The sequence below is a fragment of the Netta rufina genome (genome assembly GCF_964035555.1).
Source record: "Netta rufina genome assembly, chromosome: 5".
Lineage (NCBI taxonomy): Eukaryota > Metazoa > Chordata > Aves > Anseriformes > Anatidae > Netta > Netta rufina.
The window spans coordinates 45,935,279-45,952,070 of record NC_140128.1 but is presented as its reverse complement, the minus strand read 5'-3'; the positions used below and the strand labels follow the sequence as shown (position 1 = coordinate 45,952,070).

The 16,792-nt window shown below is 67.6% G+C and overlaps 5 protein-coding genes across 5 annotated transcripts; 2 read left to right on the top strand and 3 right to left on the bottom strand.

Moving 5' to 3' along the window:
- The first annotated feature begins 110 nt into the window (after positions 1-110).
- On the top strand, positions 111-2,436 carry CHURC1 (churchill domain containing 1). Its single transcript, XM_084288513.1, has 4 exons — positions 111-189; positions 307-442; positions 1,525-1,595; positions 2,063-2,436. Exons 1-4 carry the CDS (start codon positions 151-153, stop codon positions 2,153-2,155), a joined length of 339 nt encoding a protein of 112 aa, XP_084144639.1. The 5' UTR covers positions 111-150; the 3' UTR covers positions 2,156-2,436.
- A 464-nt stretch (positions 2,437-2,900) lies between these two features.
- GPX2 (glutathione peroxidase 2) lies at positions 2,901-3,779 on the bottom strand. Its single transcript, XM_084288504.1, is given in 3 exon segments — positions 2,901-3,096; positions 3,098-3,385; positions 3,483-3,779. Coding segments are annotated over 3 exon segments (576 nt in total). The 5' UTR covers positions 3,708-3,779; the 3' UTR covers positions 2,901-3,033.
- An 812-nt stretch (positions 3,780-4,591) lies between these two features.
- RAB15 (RAB15, member RAS oncogene family) lies at positions 4,592-6,664 on the bottom strand (the record flags this gene model as incomplete). Its single annotated transcript, XM_084288508.1, has 7 exons — positions 4,592-4,747; positions 4,869-4,934; positions 5,372-5,461; positions 5,567-5,644; positions 5,739-5,799; positions 5,917-5,977; positions 6,541-6,664. The coding sequence occupies 7 exons, from the start codon at positions 6,662-6,664 to the stop codon at positions 4,592-4,594; spliced, it is 636 nt and encodes a 211-aa protein (XP_084144634.1).
- Positions 6,665-8,408: 1,744 nt separating this feature from the next.
- On the top strand, positions 8,409-12,238 carry LOC311210526 (protein farnesyltransferase subunit beta-like). The gene is made up of 12 exons (XM_084288489.1): positions 8,409-8,543; positions 9,232-9,296; positions 9,440-9,512; positions 9,764-9,855; positions 10,259-10,405; positions 10,495-10,578; positions 10,718-10,804; positions 10,886-11,015; positions 11,110-11,242; positions 11,416-11,527; positions 11,606-11,720; positions 11,811-12,238. The coding sequence occupies exons 1-12, from the start codon at positions 8,460-8,462 to the stop codon at positions 11,910-11,912; spliced, it is 1,224 nt and encodes a 407-aa protein (XP_084144615.1). The 5' UTR covers positions 8,409-8,459; the 3' UTR covers positions 11,913-12,238.
- Positions 12,170-15,641, bottom strand: MAX (MYC associated factor X). Its single transcript, XM_084288512.1, has 5 exons — positions 15,366-15,641; positions 15,192-15,218; positions 13,714-13,821; positions 13,177-13,300; positions 12,170-13,084 (listed from the first exon to the last, which is right to left on the bottom strand). The coding sequence occupies exons 1-5, from the start codon at positions 15,399-15,401 to the stop codon at positions 12,897-12,899; spliced, it is 483 nt and encodes a 160-aa protein (XP_084144638.1). The 5' UTR covers positions 15,402-15,641; the 3' UTR covers positions 12,170-12,896.
- Between the last annotated feature and the right edge of the window lie 1,151 nt (positions 15,642-16,792).

Sequence of the window (16,792 nt, the reverse complement as noted above, 5' to 3'; positions counted from 1 at the left end):
GGAGGCACCGAGGCGGGAGGCACCGCCCACTCGCCCTCATAACCCCGCCCACTCGCACAAAGCCCCGCCCGCTTCCACACAAGCCACGCCCACCTCTGCAAGCCCCACCCCCTCGGCGGAAGTCTCGCGAGAGTGGCGGCGGCGGGCGGGATGTGCGGGGGCTGTGTGGGCACCGAGTTCCCCGAGCGGGTACAGTGGCGGGTGGAGGGGCTGAGGGGGAGGGGGGGCTGTCCGTTACGGGGCCGTTACCGGGCCGTTACCGGGCCGTTACGGACCGTTACCGGGCCTCTGGGTGCCTCCCCACAGGGCACCACCTGCCTGGAGGGCGGCTCCTTCCTGCTCAACTTCGTGGGCTGCGCGCAGTGCGGCCGCCGCGACCTGGTGCTGCTGGGCAACCGCGCCGCCGGCCTGCGGGGGGACGACGAGATCGTCACCTACGATCGTGTGGGGCCGGGGGGGGGCTGGGGGTACTGGGGAGGGGTCCTGGGGGCATGGGGAGGGGCTTGGGGGGTCCTGGTGCTCCCTGAGGGGGGTATTGGCGGGTCCTGATGCTCTGGGAGGTCATGGGGGGAGTCCTGGTGCTTTATAGGGGGGTATTGGGGGCTCCTGGTGCTCTGGGGGTTATTTGGGGGGGGTCTTGTGATTTAGGGGGCGTTGGGGGGCATCTGATGCTCCTTGAGGGGTTATTGGGGGGTTCTGGTGCTTTTTTTGGGGTTATTGGGGGCTCCTGGTGCTCTGGGGGGTTATTTGGGGAGGGTCTTGTGCTTTAGGGTGGTGTTGGAGGGTCCTGGTGCTCCTTGGGGGGGGGTATTGGGGGTCCTGGTGCTCTTTGGGGGAGTTATTGGGGGGTCCTGGTGATTTTTTGGGGGGGTTATTGGGGGGTCCTGGTGCTCTGGGGGGTTATTTGGGGAGGGCCTTGTGCTTTAGGGGCGGTGTTGGGGGCATCTGGTGGTCCTTGGGGGGGATAGTGGGGGGTCCTGGTGCTCCTTGGGGGAGTATTGGGGGGGGTCTGATGCTGTTGGGGGGGTTATTTAAGGGGGGTCCTGGTATTCTGGGGAGGGTATTGGGGGGTTCTGATGCTCTGGGAGGTCATGGGGGGGGGTCCTGGTGCTTTTTGGAAGGGGTTATTGAGGGGTCCTGGTGCTCTGGGGGGTTATGGGGTATCTGGTGTTCTGAGAGGTTATTGGGGGGGGGTGTCTTGTGCATTGAGGCAGTATTGGGGGGGCATCTGGTGCTCTGGAGGAATAATCTGGGGAGGGGGGGGGTCCTGGTGTTGTGGGACGGCTCCCTGGGGAGGATCTGGTGCTCTGGTGGGTTACTGGGGGTTATTTGGGGGGGTTGGGTGAGGGTCTGGGGGTGGGTTGTGCTTCGGGGACCCACCCTGGGGACTGGGGGGGGGACGGGGGGGTGTCAGCCCTTCGGGTGGGGGCTTGGCCCCAAAGTGGCTTTGGGGTGAGGCTGGGGGTTCCCGGGGACAGCGGTGCCAGGACTGGGCACATCCCTGAGCTGCTCCCTGCCCCGCAGACCTGTGCAAGAACTGCCACCACCTGATCGCGCGCCACGAGTACACCTTCAGCGTGGTGGATGACTACCAGGTACGTCCCCACGGGGGTCCCCATCCTCACGGGGGTCCCCGCTGCCTCCTGGGGTCCCCAGCAGCCTCTCCCCGGGCTACAGAGGCGCCCTGAGCCCTGCTGCTGCCCTCCTGCCCCGGCAGCCGCAGGAGGGAGCTGCACAGCTTCGGAGGCGAGCGCCTCGAGGGCAGCTCGGGAGCTTGGCAGGAGCTGGAAACAGGAGCCTCGGGCTCACCGCGGCGCTGTCTCAGCGCCGGATTCGTGCTCCCCAGCCCTCCTCCCTGGCACATTTCCCATTCGGCAGCTTAAACGCTGGAAAATGGGCTCTGGGGAAATGGGGTCCCGGGGGGGATGAAACGCGATCCGCCGCGGTCCGATTGCAATCGGGGGATCGGGTGCCGGCCCCGGGCTCGGGTTTCCCAAGCGGCGTTGAGGAGTCGGGGAGGGTCTGAGCAGCCTGAGAGCCCCGCGGCCGTGTCCCGCTGCAGGAGTACACCATGCTGTGCCTGCTGTGCGGCCGGGCCGAGGACTCCATCAGCATCCTGCCCGACGACCCGCGCCAGATGACCCCGCTCTTCTGAAGCCGGCTATGCCCCGGCCTGCTCCCCGTGTGCCCCGTGGAGCTGTGGGACCGTGCTGCTGGTGCTGGGGGGCCTCGTTCCTGCTCCTGTTCAAACCTCCAGCCTGGATGTGGATGCTGCGTCCTCTGCTCCAGCCCCGTGCTGTGCCTCCTCCCGAGTCCCCCTTGCACTGAAGAAAGGGAGGGGGCCCAGAAACCCACCCCAAAATGGCTCAGGGTGGCCCAGCCACCTCGTCCCACCCCAAAAGGGCCTCTGTGGGCAATAAATGCGAGTGTGTAACAGCTCGGTGCTGCAGGCTGGGGAGCTTTGGGATCGTTCCCCATGCGTGGATGGGGACAGAAGGGGGTGGGGGTGATTTTCAGCCCCCTGAGCCCCTCCAGCAAAGGGAGCTGGGGATGGAACAACCTTTTTTCCCTTCCCACCACCCTTCCTTGTGTCCCAGGCGCACATGAACCCTCCCAAACCCCACACCTGAACCATTTACGCAGCAGGATCGTTGTCCCCCCCCCCCCCCTTCCCGCCCTGCTCTGGGCTGCGCATTCCTGCGCAGGGCAGGGCAGGGCAGGCAGCGCACAGCTCACCTTGGGGCTGCCAAAATTGTTCCTTCCCCCCCCCCCCTGCAGCGGGGTTGCAACCGCGCCTGGCTCTTATCGACCCCACACAGCCGCTCCCCGGCCCCAACTGCCCACCGGGGGGACACAAATAGGGGTGCTCGGGCGCTGCCTCCTGCTCCTTTATTGCAGCCGACCCCATTTGGGCGCCCGCCACCCCGGTGGCCCTGGCTCGCCGCCACATCGGGCCCCCTCCCCGCGGAGGTTTCAGAGGGGGCCGTCACCCGGCGGAGGGCCGGGGCCGTCCCCGGGGCAGGGGGGACAACCCTACTTGGCCAGCTTGAGGAGGCGCTGGATGTCGGGCTCCAGCTGGGCGGTGGGCAGGCGGGGGGCTGTAGCGGCGGAAAGGTTCCCCCTCGGGACCCACCAGGAACTTCTCGAAGTTCCAGGAGATGTCGGAGCGCCGCACGGGGCTCCACACCACGTAGCGGGGCTCGCTCATCAGGTGGTCGGGTTCGTCCACCGGGGCGGGCAGGTGGGCTTTCAGGTAGGCGAAGACGGGGTGGGTGTCCTGCCCGTTCACCTGGCACTTCTGGAACAGGGTGAAGTTGGGCTCGAAGCCGCCCCCCGGCCGCACGTGCTTCAGGCAGTTGAGGATCTCCTCGTTGGTGCCGTTCTCCTGGGACGGGGAAGGGGACACCGGGGTTGCGCCGCCGCCGTCCCAAACGCCGGGCCCTGCGCCCCTCATAACCCCGCAACCCGTGCCGGGCACCTACCTGGTAGCCAAATTGGTTGCAGGGGAAGCCCAGCACCACCAGCCGCCGCGGGTAGCGAGCCTGCAGCTGGTTGAGCTGGGTGTAATCCCGCACCGTGGTGCCTCAGAGCGACGCCACGTTCTCGATGAGGACCACGCGGCCCCGGAAGACGTTGAAGTCCACCTTCTCCCCCTGCAAGGAGGTGGCGCTCAGGTCGTAGAAGGACTTGGCCACGGGGACGCTCATGCTGTGGGCGCGCTCCGGCTCTGCTGCCTGCCCGCCCGCTGCCCGCCTGCCTTAATGGGGCCGCCCGGAGCCCACGTGACGCCACCGAGGTCCCCGCGCCCCGCCGTGACTTGGCAGAAACTGGAGCCGTCCCACCCGCTGGCACCGGCCCAAGGGGACGAGGAAGAGGCAGAGGAAGGCCGGGGCGATGCTCCAAGCCGCCTCAATAATTCACAGCGCCGCGGCGTGGGGCATGGGCGCTGTCCCCGCTGGGGAAAGGGTGCCCCGCACAGCTGGGGCGCTGGGAGATAACGGGGTGCTGGGTGTGCCCGGGGAGGGACGGCTGCCTCCATGCCTCCCCTTCCCCAGCCTGCTGGGACCAGTTGGCCCCGTCCCAGTGCCCACCAGTAGGTTGGTACCCGCTGGTGCCCACCCGTCCCAGTAAGGAACGGCATCCCAGTTCCCACCCATCCCAGTAAGCAACAGCATCCTGGTGCCCACCACCATCCCAGTGCCCGCTGTTCGATGTCCCTGCGTCCCCCCGGCCGTGTCCCCAAGCCAGGAAAGGGGACACCGGCCCGGCCCCTCCATTATTCATCACCGCTCGGGTTGCCGCGGCCCGGCTGGTGCCGAGGACGCCGCGGTGGCACCGCTGGGGTGACGCTGTCCCGGTGGCACCAGACGAGCCAGCTGGGGAGGTGTGGGGGGGCTCCAGCATCTCCTTTATTGTGGAAACCGAGTGTGCAAAACCGGGGAGCGGGAGGGGGGCGCGGGGTGTGCAAACAGCGCCTGGGACCCCCCCCAACGCACGCCAAGCACCCCCCCACCCCTTCCCCAAAACGGGTCTGGCGGCGGAGAGCCGGGGGGGTTGTGTGTGTATGGGGGGTTGGAGGAACGAACGGGCTTCAACACCAGCAGCTCTTGGGGCTGTCCTGCCCCCCCGGGGGCTGCTGCTCGTCCTCCTCCAGCCGGGCCAGGTCAGGGGGGGCGGCGGCGGCGCGCAGCCCCGCCAGCTCCTTGCGGTGCGCCTGCAGCACCAGCTCCGTCAGCCGCGTGAAGGACTGCGGGGAAAGAGCGGGGTGAGCCCCGGGGGGGGGCCGGGAAGGAGAAGGAGAAGGGGGCGGGCACCCCCCAGGTGCCTCCCTCCTTTTTTCCTCCCCCCTCTGCTTTGTCCCCACACACCTCCTTGATGTTCAGGTTGCTGCAGGCACTTGTTTCGTAGAAGTCCATGCCGTACTCCCTGGCCAGCTGCAAGGCGAGGGCTCGGCGGCGCCGATGTGATTTTGGGGGGTGGGGGGGGGTCGCCCCCTCAACTCCCCCCGCTTCCAGCCTCCCCCCTCCAGCCCCTCTGCTCCCCGCTGGCACGTGGACAGACGGACGGCAGCGGTCCCGTGGGGTGCGACCCCAGGGCCACGTGCTGGGTGCCGTGGGGGGACAGGGGGGGGCATTGGGGGGGGCACTGGGCATTTTGGGGGGCAGACAGGGGGTCCTGGCCACGCTGGAGGTGCAGGAGGGGCTCTGGCTACGGGGGAGACCGCAGGGGGGTCGGGGTCCTTGGCCATGCTGGGAGGGAGCATGGGTGGCCTGGGGTTGCTCGGGGTGCAGGAGGCCCTGGGGGGGGCACCGAGCTTTTTTTTTGAGGGGGGGGCGGCCATGCTGGGGGTGCCTGCCCCCCCCCAGCTCACCTGCAGCCCTTGCTCTTTGGCCACTTGCCTCTTGTGCTCCTCGTCCGCCTTGTTCCCGATGAGGATTTTCTGGACACCGTCGGGCGCGTACTGGGGGGGGGGGGGGGGGTGCGTGCATCATCATCCCACCTCCCCCACCCCCCCCCAAATAAAAACCAGTGTGTCACCGCCTCGGCGACCCCCCCAAACCCCCACCTCATCCACGTCGCTGGCCCACTTGACGATGTGCTGGTAGGAGCGCTCGCTGCCGATGTCGTACACCAGGAAGATGCCCTGCGGGAGAGGCACCGGGGAGGGGGGGGGGGGGCAGCGTTTCCCCCCCCCTCAGCCCTCCCCGTGCCTCAGTTTCCCCCCGCCGTGCCCCTACCTGCGCCCGCCGGTAGTACTGCTTGGTGATGGTCTGGTACCGCTCCTGCCCCGCTGTGTCCCTGGGGATATGGGGGAGGTCGGGGGGGCCCCATCGCTCTCTCCAGGCCCCGGCCCCACCCCAGGGGTGGGGGGTGGAGGGGCACAACAGGGGGGTGCGGCCCCCCCCAGGCACTCACCAGATCTGGATGCGCACCTTGATGCCGTCCACCTCGATGGTCTTCATCTTGAAGTCCACGCCTGGCCAGGCCGGGGGCACATGGTTTGTTTTTTTTTTTTTTTTGGGGGGGGAGATTTGGGGGCAGGGCTCTCCTCTGTGCCCCCCCTCCTCCTCCCGGTGCGCCCCCCGGCCCACGCTGTGCCTCCAAGCGCGGTGCCTCCCCAATTCCCCCCCCCGGTGCCGGAGCTCTGCGATGCCCCCGGTTACCGGCCGGGCTCCCCGCCGCCTCCCCGCCGCCCCGGTGCCGCCGCTCCCCGCTTTTCCGGTTCCCAGCTGCCCCCAGCTGCCGGCGGTGCCCCCGTTTCCCCGCTTCCCCGGCTCTCCCATCCCCGGTGTCCCCGTTTTCCCAGCGCGGCGCCTCCCCGGTGCCCGCGGCTTCCCCGGCTTCGGGGCGCGGCGGCGGCGGCGGCGGCTCCCCGGTGGTGCCGCGATGCTCCCGGTTCCCCCGTTTTTTCCCCTTTTTTTTTTTTTTTTTTTTTTTTTTTGTTGTTGTGCTGGGAAAACAGCTCCGCGGCTCTCTCGCTGCCCCCCGTTCCCCGCTGCTCGCCGCTCCCCGCTGCCGCGCGTCCCCCGGGGCCGGTACCGATGGTGGAGATGTGCGCGGGGTGGAACTCGTTGTCGGTGAAGCGGCAGAGCAGGCAGGTCTTGCCCACGCCCGAGTCGCCGAGCAGCAGCAGGCGGAAGAGCACGTCGTACTGCTTGGCCATGGCGGCCCCGCGCCGCCGCCGCCGCCGCCGCCACCGCCGCCGTTACCGGGGGCGGGTTCCTGCGCCGCCGCTCCGGGCGGCCGGGCTGGCACCGGGGCGGAGCGCAGGGATGCGCCGGGGGGACGCGGGGATGCACCCGGGGGGACACCGGGGGGACGCACCGGGAAGCACCGGAGGGGGCACCGGGAGATGCCCCGAGGCACCGGGAGGCAGCGCGGGGCTGCACCGGGGGTGGGGGGGAGCTGGGGGTGCGCTGGGGACCGGAGGGGAGAATCGGGGCTGGAGCAGGGGATGGGGGTGATGGGGAGGGATGCAGCTGGGGGGATGCAGGGATGCAACGGGAGGCACCGAGGGGACACTGGGAGGTGCCCCGGGGCGTGGGGGTGAACCAGGGGGGCTACGGGGAAGGGGACGCGTTGGGGGGGACACCCAGGCATGGACCTGGGGACACTTGGGGGTGGGCTTGGAGGTGAGAGACCCAGAGCAGGGCAGCGTGGGGCAGCCCTACGTGCAGTAGGGCCTGGCCAAGGGCCTCGTGGTGTGGTGCAGCCTGGTGGTGGCACGAGGAGATGGAGCAGGGCAGCGGTGGTGCAGCCATGCAGTGACGTGGGGCAGAGGCATGGTGCAACGAGGCAGGGCTGCACGCAGCAATGCAACACCACCGGGACAGTGGCATGGGGAAGCGTCGTGCTCAGCGATGCAGCAGTGCAGCACAGGGCAGTGACACCGTGCAGTGAGGTCATGCAGTGGGGCCACCCGGCAGCACCATGATGTGCAGGTGCAGCGCAGAGCAACACAGCAGAGTGAACGCGGTGCCCCAGCAGTGCAGCATGATGCTGTGGTGCCATTGCATGGTGGTGTGACACAGTGCAGCAGTGCGATGGTGCAACATGGAGCAGCCATGCAATGGCACAACACGGTGTAGCTGTGCAATAGTGCAACGCAGTGCAATATTGCAAACGTGCAACGTGGTGTAGTATTGCAAATATGCAACACAGTGCAGCTGTGCAGTGGTGCAATGCGGTACAATATTGCAAATGCACAACACAGTGCAGCTGTGCAGTGGTGCAATGTGGTACAGTAGTGCAATGCGGCGCAGCAGCGCAATGGTACAACACGGCACAGCTGTGCAATGGTGCACCATGCCCCAGCAGTGCAATGGTGCACCGTGGTGTGGCAGTGCAATGGCGCAACATGTGCAGCGATGCAGCTGTGCAACAGTGCAACGTGATGCAACAATGCAATGTGGTGGAACAGCGCAAATGTGCAACGGAGCATCCATGAAGCGGCGCAACACAGCACAGCTGTGCAATGGTGCGACGTGGTGCAACGGCACAACATGGAGCAGCAATGCAATGGCACAACACGGTGCAGCTGTGTGATGGTGCAACATGGCGCGGCAGTGCAACGGTGCAACATGGCGCAACGTGGCGCAGCTGTGCAATAGCGCAACGTGGTGCAATAGTGCAACACGGCGCAGCAATGCAATGGCACAAGATACAGCAGCCGTGCAACGGCGCGAGAGCGCGACGCGGCTCAGCAGCGCGCTGTCGCGACAGGCTCCGGCGACACGCGGCCGCCGCGCGGGCCGCCATGACGTCACGGCTTCCTATTCCTCGCGAGCGAGCGCGCGCGCGCGCGCCGCTCCCGGAGCCGGGCGGTGGCTACGGGGTGGGGGGGTGGGCGTGGTCAAGGGGAGGGGGCGTGGCCAAGGCGCGGAGGGGGCGTGGCCGCGTGTTCCCGCCCGGCCGCCGTCGGTCGGCCCCGCTGTGCCCCCGCCCGGGCCGGCCGCAGCATGGCGGGAGCCTGGCCACGGAGCCCCGGCGGGCGGCGGCGGCTGCGGGACGACGGCGTGAGGACACACACCTCCTGCGAGCAGGTACCGGGGGGCACGGGGCCGGGGGGGGTCCGGGCCGGGGGTTTGGGGGGGCTGGGGGCACGGGCACGGAGCTGGGGGGCCGGGGGGTGAAGGGGGTGAAGGGGGTGAAGGGGGTCGGGGCTGGGGCTGGGGGTCTGGGGAGTATGGGGGGGGTCGGGGTTGGGGGTCTGCGGGGTTGAGGGGCGTGGGGAGGGAGCTGGGGGGGCTGGGGGGGGTTGGGGTTGGGGGTTTGGGGGCTGGGGGCCAAGGGGTTGGGGGCTGGAGGTAGGGGGCTGGGGGGTGGGGGGCTCAGGGTTGGGGGCTGGGGGCTTGAGGGGCGCTGCAAGGAGCTGGGAGGGCAGCGGGTGAAGGGGTGAAGGGGATCGGGGTCTGGGGGCGGAGGGAGCTGTGGAGCCTGGAGCCCGGGGTCCCAGCTCCAAGGGGTATTGGGGCCGGGTATAAGGGGAGCAGGGGGTGAACGCGCCCCCCACCCCAATCCTGGGATGCCCCCCTCGGGGTGAAAGGCGCCGCCGCTTTGAACCCTGTCAGTGCCCTCAGCCCCCATGGGACACGGTGCGGGGCGGGGAGGGTTCCGCGAGGCTTTGACCTTAAACCCAAAACGGGTGGAAGCTGCTGGAAGGCGCCGCGGGGCCGGGTTACGGGGTGGCAGCTCCCGGCGGGGCTGACCCCGGTGCTGGGGGTGCCGCAGAGCAAAGTGGAGGACGTCGTGCAGGAGGTGTTCGACGCCTACAAGACCAACCACCACGCCGCGCAGTAAGTCCTCGCGCTGGGAAGTTGGGATCAGGATAAAAAATAAGAATTTAGGAGAACAAAAAAAAGCCCAAATTCTGGCTCTGGTGGCTAAAGGGTCCTGGGGCTGGAGCTGGCGGCGCTGCGACGCCCTGCCTGCCTTGCAGATTGGTGCTGCAGCGGGAGAAGCACTTCCACTACCTGAAGAGAGGCCTCCGGCAGCTGAGCGAAGCCTACGAGGTACCGGGCACGGCCCCGGCGTCCTGCCCCGGGGCTCCCCTTCAGCCTCCGGGTGCTGCTTGAATTATCCCCGGGTGTTTCCCACCCCGAATCCCTCGCTGTTGGGTGGCCCTGGGGCAGGTGGAGAGGTGGAGCGGTTCCCGGTGCTGCTTGCGGGTCCCCTGGGCTCGTGCCTGTCCCCACGGGGTGCCCCAGAGCTGCGGGTTTTGGGGTCGCTGTCCGGCCCAGCTCCCCGCCTCCTGTCCCCGCAGTGTCTGGACGCCAGCCGCCCCTGGCTCTGCTACTGGATCCTGCACAGCTTGGAGCTGCTGGAGGAGCCCATCCCCGACGCGGTCGCCTCTGAGTAAGTCCCCTCCGGGTCCTGGGGGGCACCGGGACCCCCGCCCCGAGCTGGGTCCGACCCGCAGCTGCGCCCACGTGAGCCTGGAGGTGCCCGCTCCCCTGTCTGCCAGGGCCACCTCCCGCCATCCCCGTGGCCCTGGCGCCGGCACAAAAGTGCTTTGTGTCCCTCGGGGCCGTCAATGCCACCATTCTTGCTGGCCGGCACGGCTTGTGCTGACTCGTGACAGAGGGGGGAGAGAGGGGACCTGGCTTCAGCCTCCTGGGGGGGATGGCGGGGGCTGTCCCCTTCTCCCTCGCTCAGGTGGGGGACCCGTCGCCCACGGCGGTGGCTCGTCCTCCAGCCCACCCCAAATCGGTGGCCGTTTTGGGGTCCCCCTCCCCAGCTGTTCCTCTCGTCCCCGCAGCGTCTGCCAGTTCCTGAGCCGCTGCCAGAGCCCCCACGGCGGCTTCGGGGGGGGCCCCGGGCAGCACCCCCACCTCGCCCCGACCTACGCCGCCGTCAACGCGCTCTGCATCATCGGCACCGAGGAGGCGTTCGGCGTCATCGACAGGTAGAGCGGGGGGCCGGCATGGCACGACGTGGGGGCTGCAGCGGGGTGGGGGCCAGCTCGGTGCTGCCCCTCGTCCCCACATCCTGCAGGAAGAAGCTCCTGGAGTACCTGCAGGCGCTGAAGCAGCCCGACGGCTCCTTCCTCATGCACATCGGCGGCGAGGTGGACGTCAGGTGGGTGAGCGCCCCGCAGCGGGTCTCTGCCCCGTTCCCCCTCCCCAATGCAGTGCGGGGTGAGCCCCGCGGAGCCCCCCCTGGGGCTGTGGGGACGGGGTGGGTGCCCCCCACAGCCCCCAGCCCCCTTTTCCCGCAGGAGCGCCTACTGCGCCGCCGCGGTGGCGTCGCTCACCAACATCCTCACCCCCGCGCTCTTCGCCGGGACGGCCGAGTGGATCGCGAGGTGAGGAGCCGGCCGGGGGGGAGCAGGGGACGTTGTGTCCCCCCTGCTGTGGGTGCCGTCCTCATCGTCACCCCTGTGCAGGTGCCAGAACTGGGAGGGAGGCATCGGCGGGGTGCCGGGCATGGAAGCCCACGGCGGGTACACCTTCTGCGGCGTGGCGGCGCTGGTTATCCTGAAGAAGGAGCAGCTGCTGAACCTGCGCAGCTTGCTGGTGAGCGTTTTGGGGGCGCCCCGGGGTGCTGGGGAGGGGGATGGGGTGTCCCCGTCCTCACGGTGCCACCCGCTGCCCCCTGTCCCCCCCGCAGCACTGGGTGACCAGCCGGCAGATGCGCTTCGAGGGCGGCTTCCAGGGCCGCTGCAACAAGCTGGTGGACGGCTGCTACTCCTTCTGGCAGGCCGGGCTGCTGCCCCTGCTGCACCACGCGCTGCACGCGCAGGGTGAGCTGGGGCTGTGGGGAGGGGAGAAATAGCTGGTGGTCTCCCCAAAAGGCTTTTTTGGGGCAGAAACGGGCTTGTGGGCAAGCATTCTGGTGTTTCCCGGGGCGGGGGAGGTTCGCTCTCGTCCTGAGGCCAACCCCGGAGGTGTTTCAGCGCCCGCCTTGCCCCCGCAGACGACGTGGCACTCGGCATGACGCGCTGGATGTTCGACCAGGCGGCGCTGCAGGAGTACATCCTCCTGTGCTGCCAGTGCCCGGCCGGCGGGCTGCTCGACAAGCCGGGAAAGTGAGTATCGAGGCGGGGTGGGGGCAGCCTCGCCCCCCCAGCCCCATTAACTCAGCGCCCTCGGGTTCCCCCCACCAGGTCCCGGGATTTTTACCACACCTGCTACTGCCTGAGCGGGCTGGCCATCGCCCAGCACTTCGGCAGCGGCAACCTCCACCAGGAGGTGGTCCTGGGCGTCCCCGAAAACCGCCTGGTAGGTGCTGGCATCGCAGGGGGGGTGCTGTAGGGTGGGCAGGGCACCCCCGCGGGCCTGTCTCAGGCGCCTTCTCCTCCCCTCCGGCAGCAGCCCACGCACCCCGTCTACAACATCCACCCGGAGAAGGTGGTGAAGGCGGTGCTGCACTTCTCGCAGCAGCCCGTGCCCGGCCTGGAGGCGGCGGGGTAAGGGCCCCGCTCCTTTCGGACGGCGCGGCCGAGCAGAGCGAGGTCCTCAGGGTGCTAGCCAGACCAAAAAATGAAAAAAAAGCTGCCGCCGCCCTCCCGGCGGGAGCTGAGGGCACCAATAAAAAGCAGAGCTGCCGCCCGCCCTCGGCTGTGCGCGGGGCGAGGGGGAGCGCGGAGCCAGCCCCGACCCCGCGCCGCCCCCTCCCCGACGCGCAGGGAGCTGCGGCCCCCCCCCAAGAAGAGGCAGCCACCACGGGGAAGGATAAAATAAGTTTTTTTGTTTTTATTATTTATAGTCTTATAGTAAAGGGAAGCCTTAACTTGCAAGACGACTCTGGGCAGTATGTACAACATACTTTTAGATCCATGGAATGAACGGCGTTAAAAGGGGGGGGGAATGGGACGGGACGGGGTCACCTACAGGGGGGGGCGGTTCAGAAAATGACACAAGGGTGGGAGGAAAAGGGGCTGGGGGATGCGTGGGGAGGAGGGGAGGTGGGGGCCGGGGAAGGACGCAGACCACCCAGCCCGAGCCCTGCAGCTCTGTGCCGTGGAGGGCGGTGGGCGCCGTCCCCGCGGCGCGGCGGGGGCCAGGTGGAATTGCACAGGCAGAAAATAAATAGCGAGACCCCCCCGCGGGCGGGTGGGCGGGTGGGGGACGGGGGCTGCCCGTCTCCTGCACAGCCTGGCGCTCAGCTCTGGGCTGCGGTGGTCCCTGGGTATAAATAGAAATGCTCATATAAAATCGAAGAGGAGGTGTTGGGGGGTTGGGAGGGGGCGCGGAGAGGGGGCTCGCTAGCGGCGGGGGGGCGGTGGGGGCATCTCCGCGCGGTCCCCAGGCCCCCCCAAATCCGTCGGGGTGCTGGGGGGGCTGCGAGGCCGCAGTCCGAGAGGCCCCGAGGAGAGAAGGACGAGTCCTTACGGGGCCGGCGGGAGGGCGCAGGCCCCGGCGCGGGGGCGGCAGTGGCGGCGGGCGGGGGGGGGCCTAGCTGGCCTCCATGCGCAGCTTCTTCCTGCTCTGCGGCTCCTCGGGCTCCGAATCGGAGCTGGAGTCGGAGCCGCCGTCGAAAGCGGAGATGGCGCTGCCCTTGGGGTTGGTGTAGAGGCTGTTGTCCGACGAGGGGTAGTTGGCCTGCAGCTGGGCGCTCGACCGGGCCTTCTCCAGGGCGCGCACTGCGAGGCAGGGCCAGGACATGTCACCCCGGGGGGTGCCACCGTGTCCCTGTCCCCCCCTTTTTTTTCCCCCGGCGCGCAGCCCCGCTCACCTTGCTGCTCCAGCAGCGCGTTCTGCCGCTTGAGGTCGTCGATGTCCTGCTGGTGCGTGTGGTTTTTCCGGCGCATGTACTGGATGTACTCTGTGGCTTTGTCCAGGATTTGGGCCCGGGATGCCTGTAGCAATAGTGGGAAGCGGGCACGGGGCGAAATAAAGACCTCGGCTCGGCGGGGCAGCTGCTGCGGGCTCTCCTGCTGCAGCAGCGGGGGTTTTGCCGCGTGGAAGCACAGCGGGATGCCCCCCGCTCCTCTCGGGGACCCTACGCAGATCCCCAGGGGGTGGGCACCCTGCAGAGGCCACATTTTTGGGGATGCCACCACCCTCGTGGCTGCGCTGTCAGATTTGTGCCCTGGCTGTGCCATCGCCCTGCCCGTGCCAAGCCCTCGGCCCGGTGCCGTTGGGCCGGGCGAGGCAGGAGGAGGAAGCAAAGCCACCTGAGGTGGGGAGGGGGGGCAGGGAGAGAAGCTGGAGCACCCAAAAACACGCTCCACCCCCCCCCCCAGCCCTGCACCGCGCTCCACAACCTCACCTTCTCTCCCTGCAGGGAGGGCACGGAGTCCCGCAGGCTGTGGAAGCTGTCCTTGATGTGGTCCCGCCGCTTGCGCTCCAGCGCGTTGTGGTGGGCTCGTTTGTCTGCCTGCGAGGGGGAAGGGGACGGGGACGGACAGACAGACAGACACGGCGTGTGACCCCGGGTCACGGGGTGTGTGCGGGGAGGGGTCACGGGGCCGCCCCGGCAGTGCTTTCGGTTTCCCCGTGGCACGGCACGGCCCGTGGGTGGCTTCCTGCTGCAGGGGGAAGCGCTGGAGCCTGCAGCGGAGCCGGGGGGGGCCCCGGCTGGGGGCGGCCCTAAAAGGGGGGCAGCAGCTTTGCCACCCCCCTCCCCCCCCCCATGACACTCACGCCCTTACCCTCAAGAACAAAAAGGCACAACCACCTCATATCCCCCCACATCCCATGCACCCCCAAAAGAGCCAGTGTTGACTGTCCCAGCTCCCTGTTATGAGATCCCCTTTAAACAGCCCCGCCCCCAGGACACAAACCCCATGGGCACCCTCCCACCAGTCAGTGATCCCTGGGCAGAACCCTCAGATCCCCCCTGAACACCCTCCTCACCCCAAAGCCACCGCCCCACGGGCATCCCCCAAAACCATAACCCAACATAGCCTCCAGATCCTCCCCAATACAGCCCCTGAATCCCCCCCCCCCACCTCCCCAAATAACAGCCCCAAGTTCCCCCATAATCCCAGACCTGCCCCAGCCCACCCTAATAGCAGGGCCCCCAGGCCCCCCCACCTCCCCAATACTACCCCCACCCCCCTAATAACAACCCCCCCAAATAGCAGACCCCCCAACTCCAATAGCAGAGCCCTCAGATCTCCCCCCCCAACACCCCCCTCCCTAATAGCACCCCCTAGAGCCCCCCTCAATAGCAGATCCCCAATCCCCATAAACACCCCCTTGATCCTCCCACCCCCTTGACACCACCCCCTCCAGACCCCCCCCAATATCAGAACCCCCAGATCCCCCCCAAACACCCCCTAGACCTCCCAATACCCCCCCAGACCCCCCCCAATACCTACCCAGACCCCTCCAACTCCTTCAGGCCTCCCCCAGACTCACCCAATACCCCCCTAGCCCCCCTTCAGCACCCCCAGACCCCCCCAATACCCCCTAGCCCCCCCCAACACCCTCCAAGCCCCCCTAACACCCCTCCAGACCCCTCCTACCCCCCCTAGACCCCCCTCAACCCCCCCCAGACCCCTCCAACCCCCTTCAGGCCCCCCTAACACCCCCCAGACACCCTCCCAATCCCCCTCAGACCCCCCAACACCCCCCCAGACCCCTCCAATCCCCTCTCAACCCCCCTAGCACCCTCCAGACCCCCTTCCAATCCCCCTCAGCCCCCCCTAACACCCCCCCAGACCCCTCCAACCCCCTCTCAACACCTCTCAACCCCCCCAGACCCCTCCAACCCCCCCCCAGACCCCCCCACCCCCCCCGTACCGCTGACTGGAAGCGGGGCTGCTCCTCCTGAGGGGGCCGCAGGCCGAAGGAGGGGGGGGGGTGCGGAAGGAGGCGTGTGGGGGGGGGAGGGAGAGAAACCAAGCGTTACCGCTCCGCCACCGGCACCACCAGCACCCGGGCAGCGTCGGGGGCCGCGGGGAGCGGCGGACTCACGTCGCTCTCCACCTCGATGTCGTCGTTGTCGCTCATCGCTGCCGGCCGGGGAGCCGCGGGCCGCGCCGCCACAACAACAGCGCGCAGCGCGCCTGCGCCGCGCGGCCCCGCCCGCCCTGCCCGCGCGCGGGGCGTTGTGGGGCGGGGAGTCCGCAGGGGGAGCGCGGGGAGGGGAAAGGGAGGGGCGGGGGCTGTATCGGGGGACTACAGCTCCCAGAAGGCAGCGCGGCGCGGCGCGCGCTGCCCGCTGGGAGTTGTAGTCCCCCAGCCTGCATGCGGGAGGCGGGCGGGAGCGCCGCGCCCGCTGCCTCATGGAGGGCGGCGGGGGCGCCGCGAGGCGAAGGCAGCGGGAGGCGGCCCCGGGGGCGGCTCTGTGGGGCCGGGGGGCGGTGTCTCGGGAAAGGGGAGGAAAGAGGGGGGCGGCCGAGGGTGTGGGGCAGGTGTGAGGGGTTTGGGGTTTCTGGGGGGGTTGGGGTTTTGGTGGGGTTTGGGGTTTTGGTAGGGGTTTGGGGTTTCTGAGGGGATTTGGGGTTTTTGCGGGGTTTGGGATCTCTGAGGGGATTTGGGATTTCTGAGAGGGGTTGGGTTTTTTGCGGGGATTTGGGATCTTTGTAGGGATTTGGGGTTTCTGGGGGGTTGGGATATCTGAGGGGATTTGGGGTTTTTGCAGGGGTTTGGGATTTTTGCAGGAGGTTGGGATTTCTGAGGGGATTTGTTTTTTTTTTTTTTTTTTTTTGCAGGGGTTTGGGATTCTTGCAGGGATTTGGTGTTTCTGAGGGAGTCTGGGATTTCTTTAGGGTTTTGGGTTTCTGAGGGGACTCGGGATTTTTGCATGGATTTGGGATTTTTTGTGGGGTTTGGGATTCCTGGAGGGGATTTGGGATTTTTGCAGGGTTTGGGACTTCTGGGGATTTGGGGTGTCTCTGGAGATTTGGGCTTTCCGCAGGGATTTGGGATTTCTGTGAGGTTTTGGGCTTTCTGAGGGATTTGGGATTTTTGTGGGGACCGGGTATTCTGTGGAGATTTAGGATGCCTGTGAGGATTTGGGCTTTCTGAGGGGTTTGGGATGGCTGTGGGGATTTAGGATTTCCATGCAAATTTGGGTTTGCTGTGGTGCTTTGGAATCTCTGTGGGATTTGGGATTTCTGCGGGGATTTGGGCTTTTTGAGGGGTTTGGGATACCTACAGGGATTTGGGCTTTTTGAGGGGTTTGGGATTCCTACAGGGATTTAGGATTTCTGTGGGGATTTGGGCTTTTTGAGAGGTTTGGGATTCCTACAGGGATTTGGGCTTTTTGAGGGGTTTGGGATTCCTACAGGGATTTAGGATTTCTGTGGGGATTTGGGCTTTTTGAGAGGTTTGGGATTCCTACAGGGATTTAGGATTTCTGTGGGGATTTAGGATTCCCATGGGAATTTGGGCTTTCT

Coding starts and splice junctions, on each gene's coding strand:
- CHURC1 (XM_084288513.1), top strand. CDS start 151: ATGTGCGGGGGCTGTGTGGGCACCGAGTTCCCCGAGCGG. Junction 190..306: donor GCACCGAGTTCCCCGAGCGG/GTACAGTGGCGG, acceptor GCCTCCCCACAG/GGCACCACCTGCCTGGAGGG. Junction 1,596..2,062: donor GCGTGGTGGATGACTACCAG/GTACGTCCCCAC, acceptor GTCCCGCTGCAG/GAGTACACCATGCTGTGCCT.
- LOC311210526 (XM_084288489.1), top strand. CDS start 8,460: ATGGCGGGAGCCTGGCCACGGAGCCCCGGCGGGCGGCGGCGGCTGCGG. Junction 8,544..9,231: donor CACACACCTCCTGCGAGCAG/GTACCGGGGGGC, acceptor GGGGTGCCGCAG/AGCAAAGTGGAGGACGTCGT. Junction 9,297..9,439: donor ACCAACCACCACGCCGCGCA/GTAAGTCCTCGC, acceptor CCTGCCTTGCAG/ATTGGTGCTGCAGCGGGAGA.
- MAX (XM_084288512.1), bottom strand. CDS start 15,401: ATGAGCGACAACGACGACATCGAGGTGGAGAGCGAC. Junction 13,822..15,191: donor AGCCCCGCTTCCAGTCAGCG/GTACGGGGGGGG, acceptor TCCCCCTCGCAG/GCAGACAAACGAGCCCACCA. Junction 13,301..13,713: donor CCTCCCTGCAGGGAGAGAAG/GTGAGGTTGTGG, acceptor CTATTGCTACAG/GCATCCCGGGCCCAAATCCT.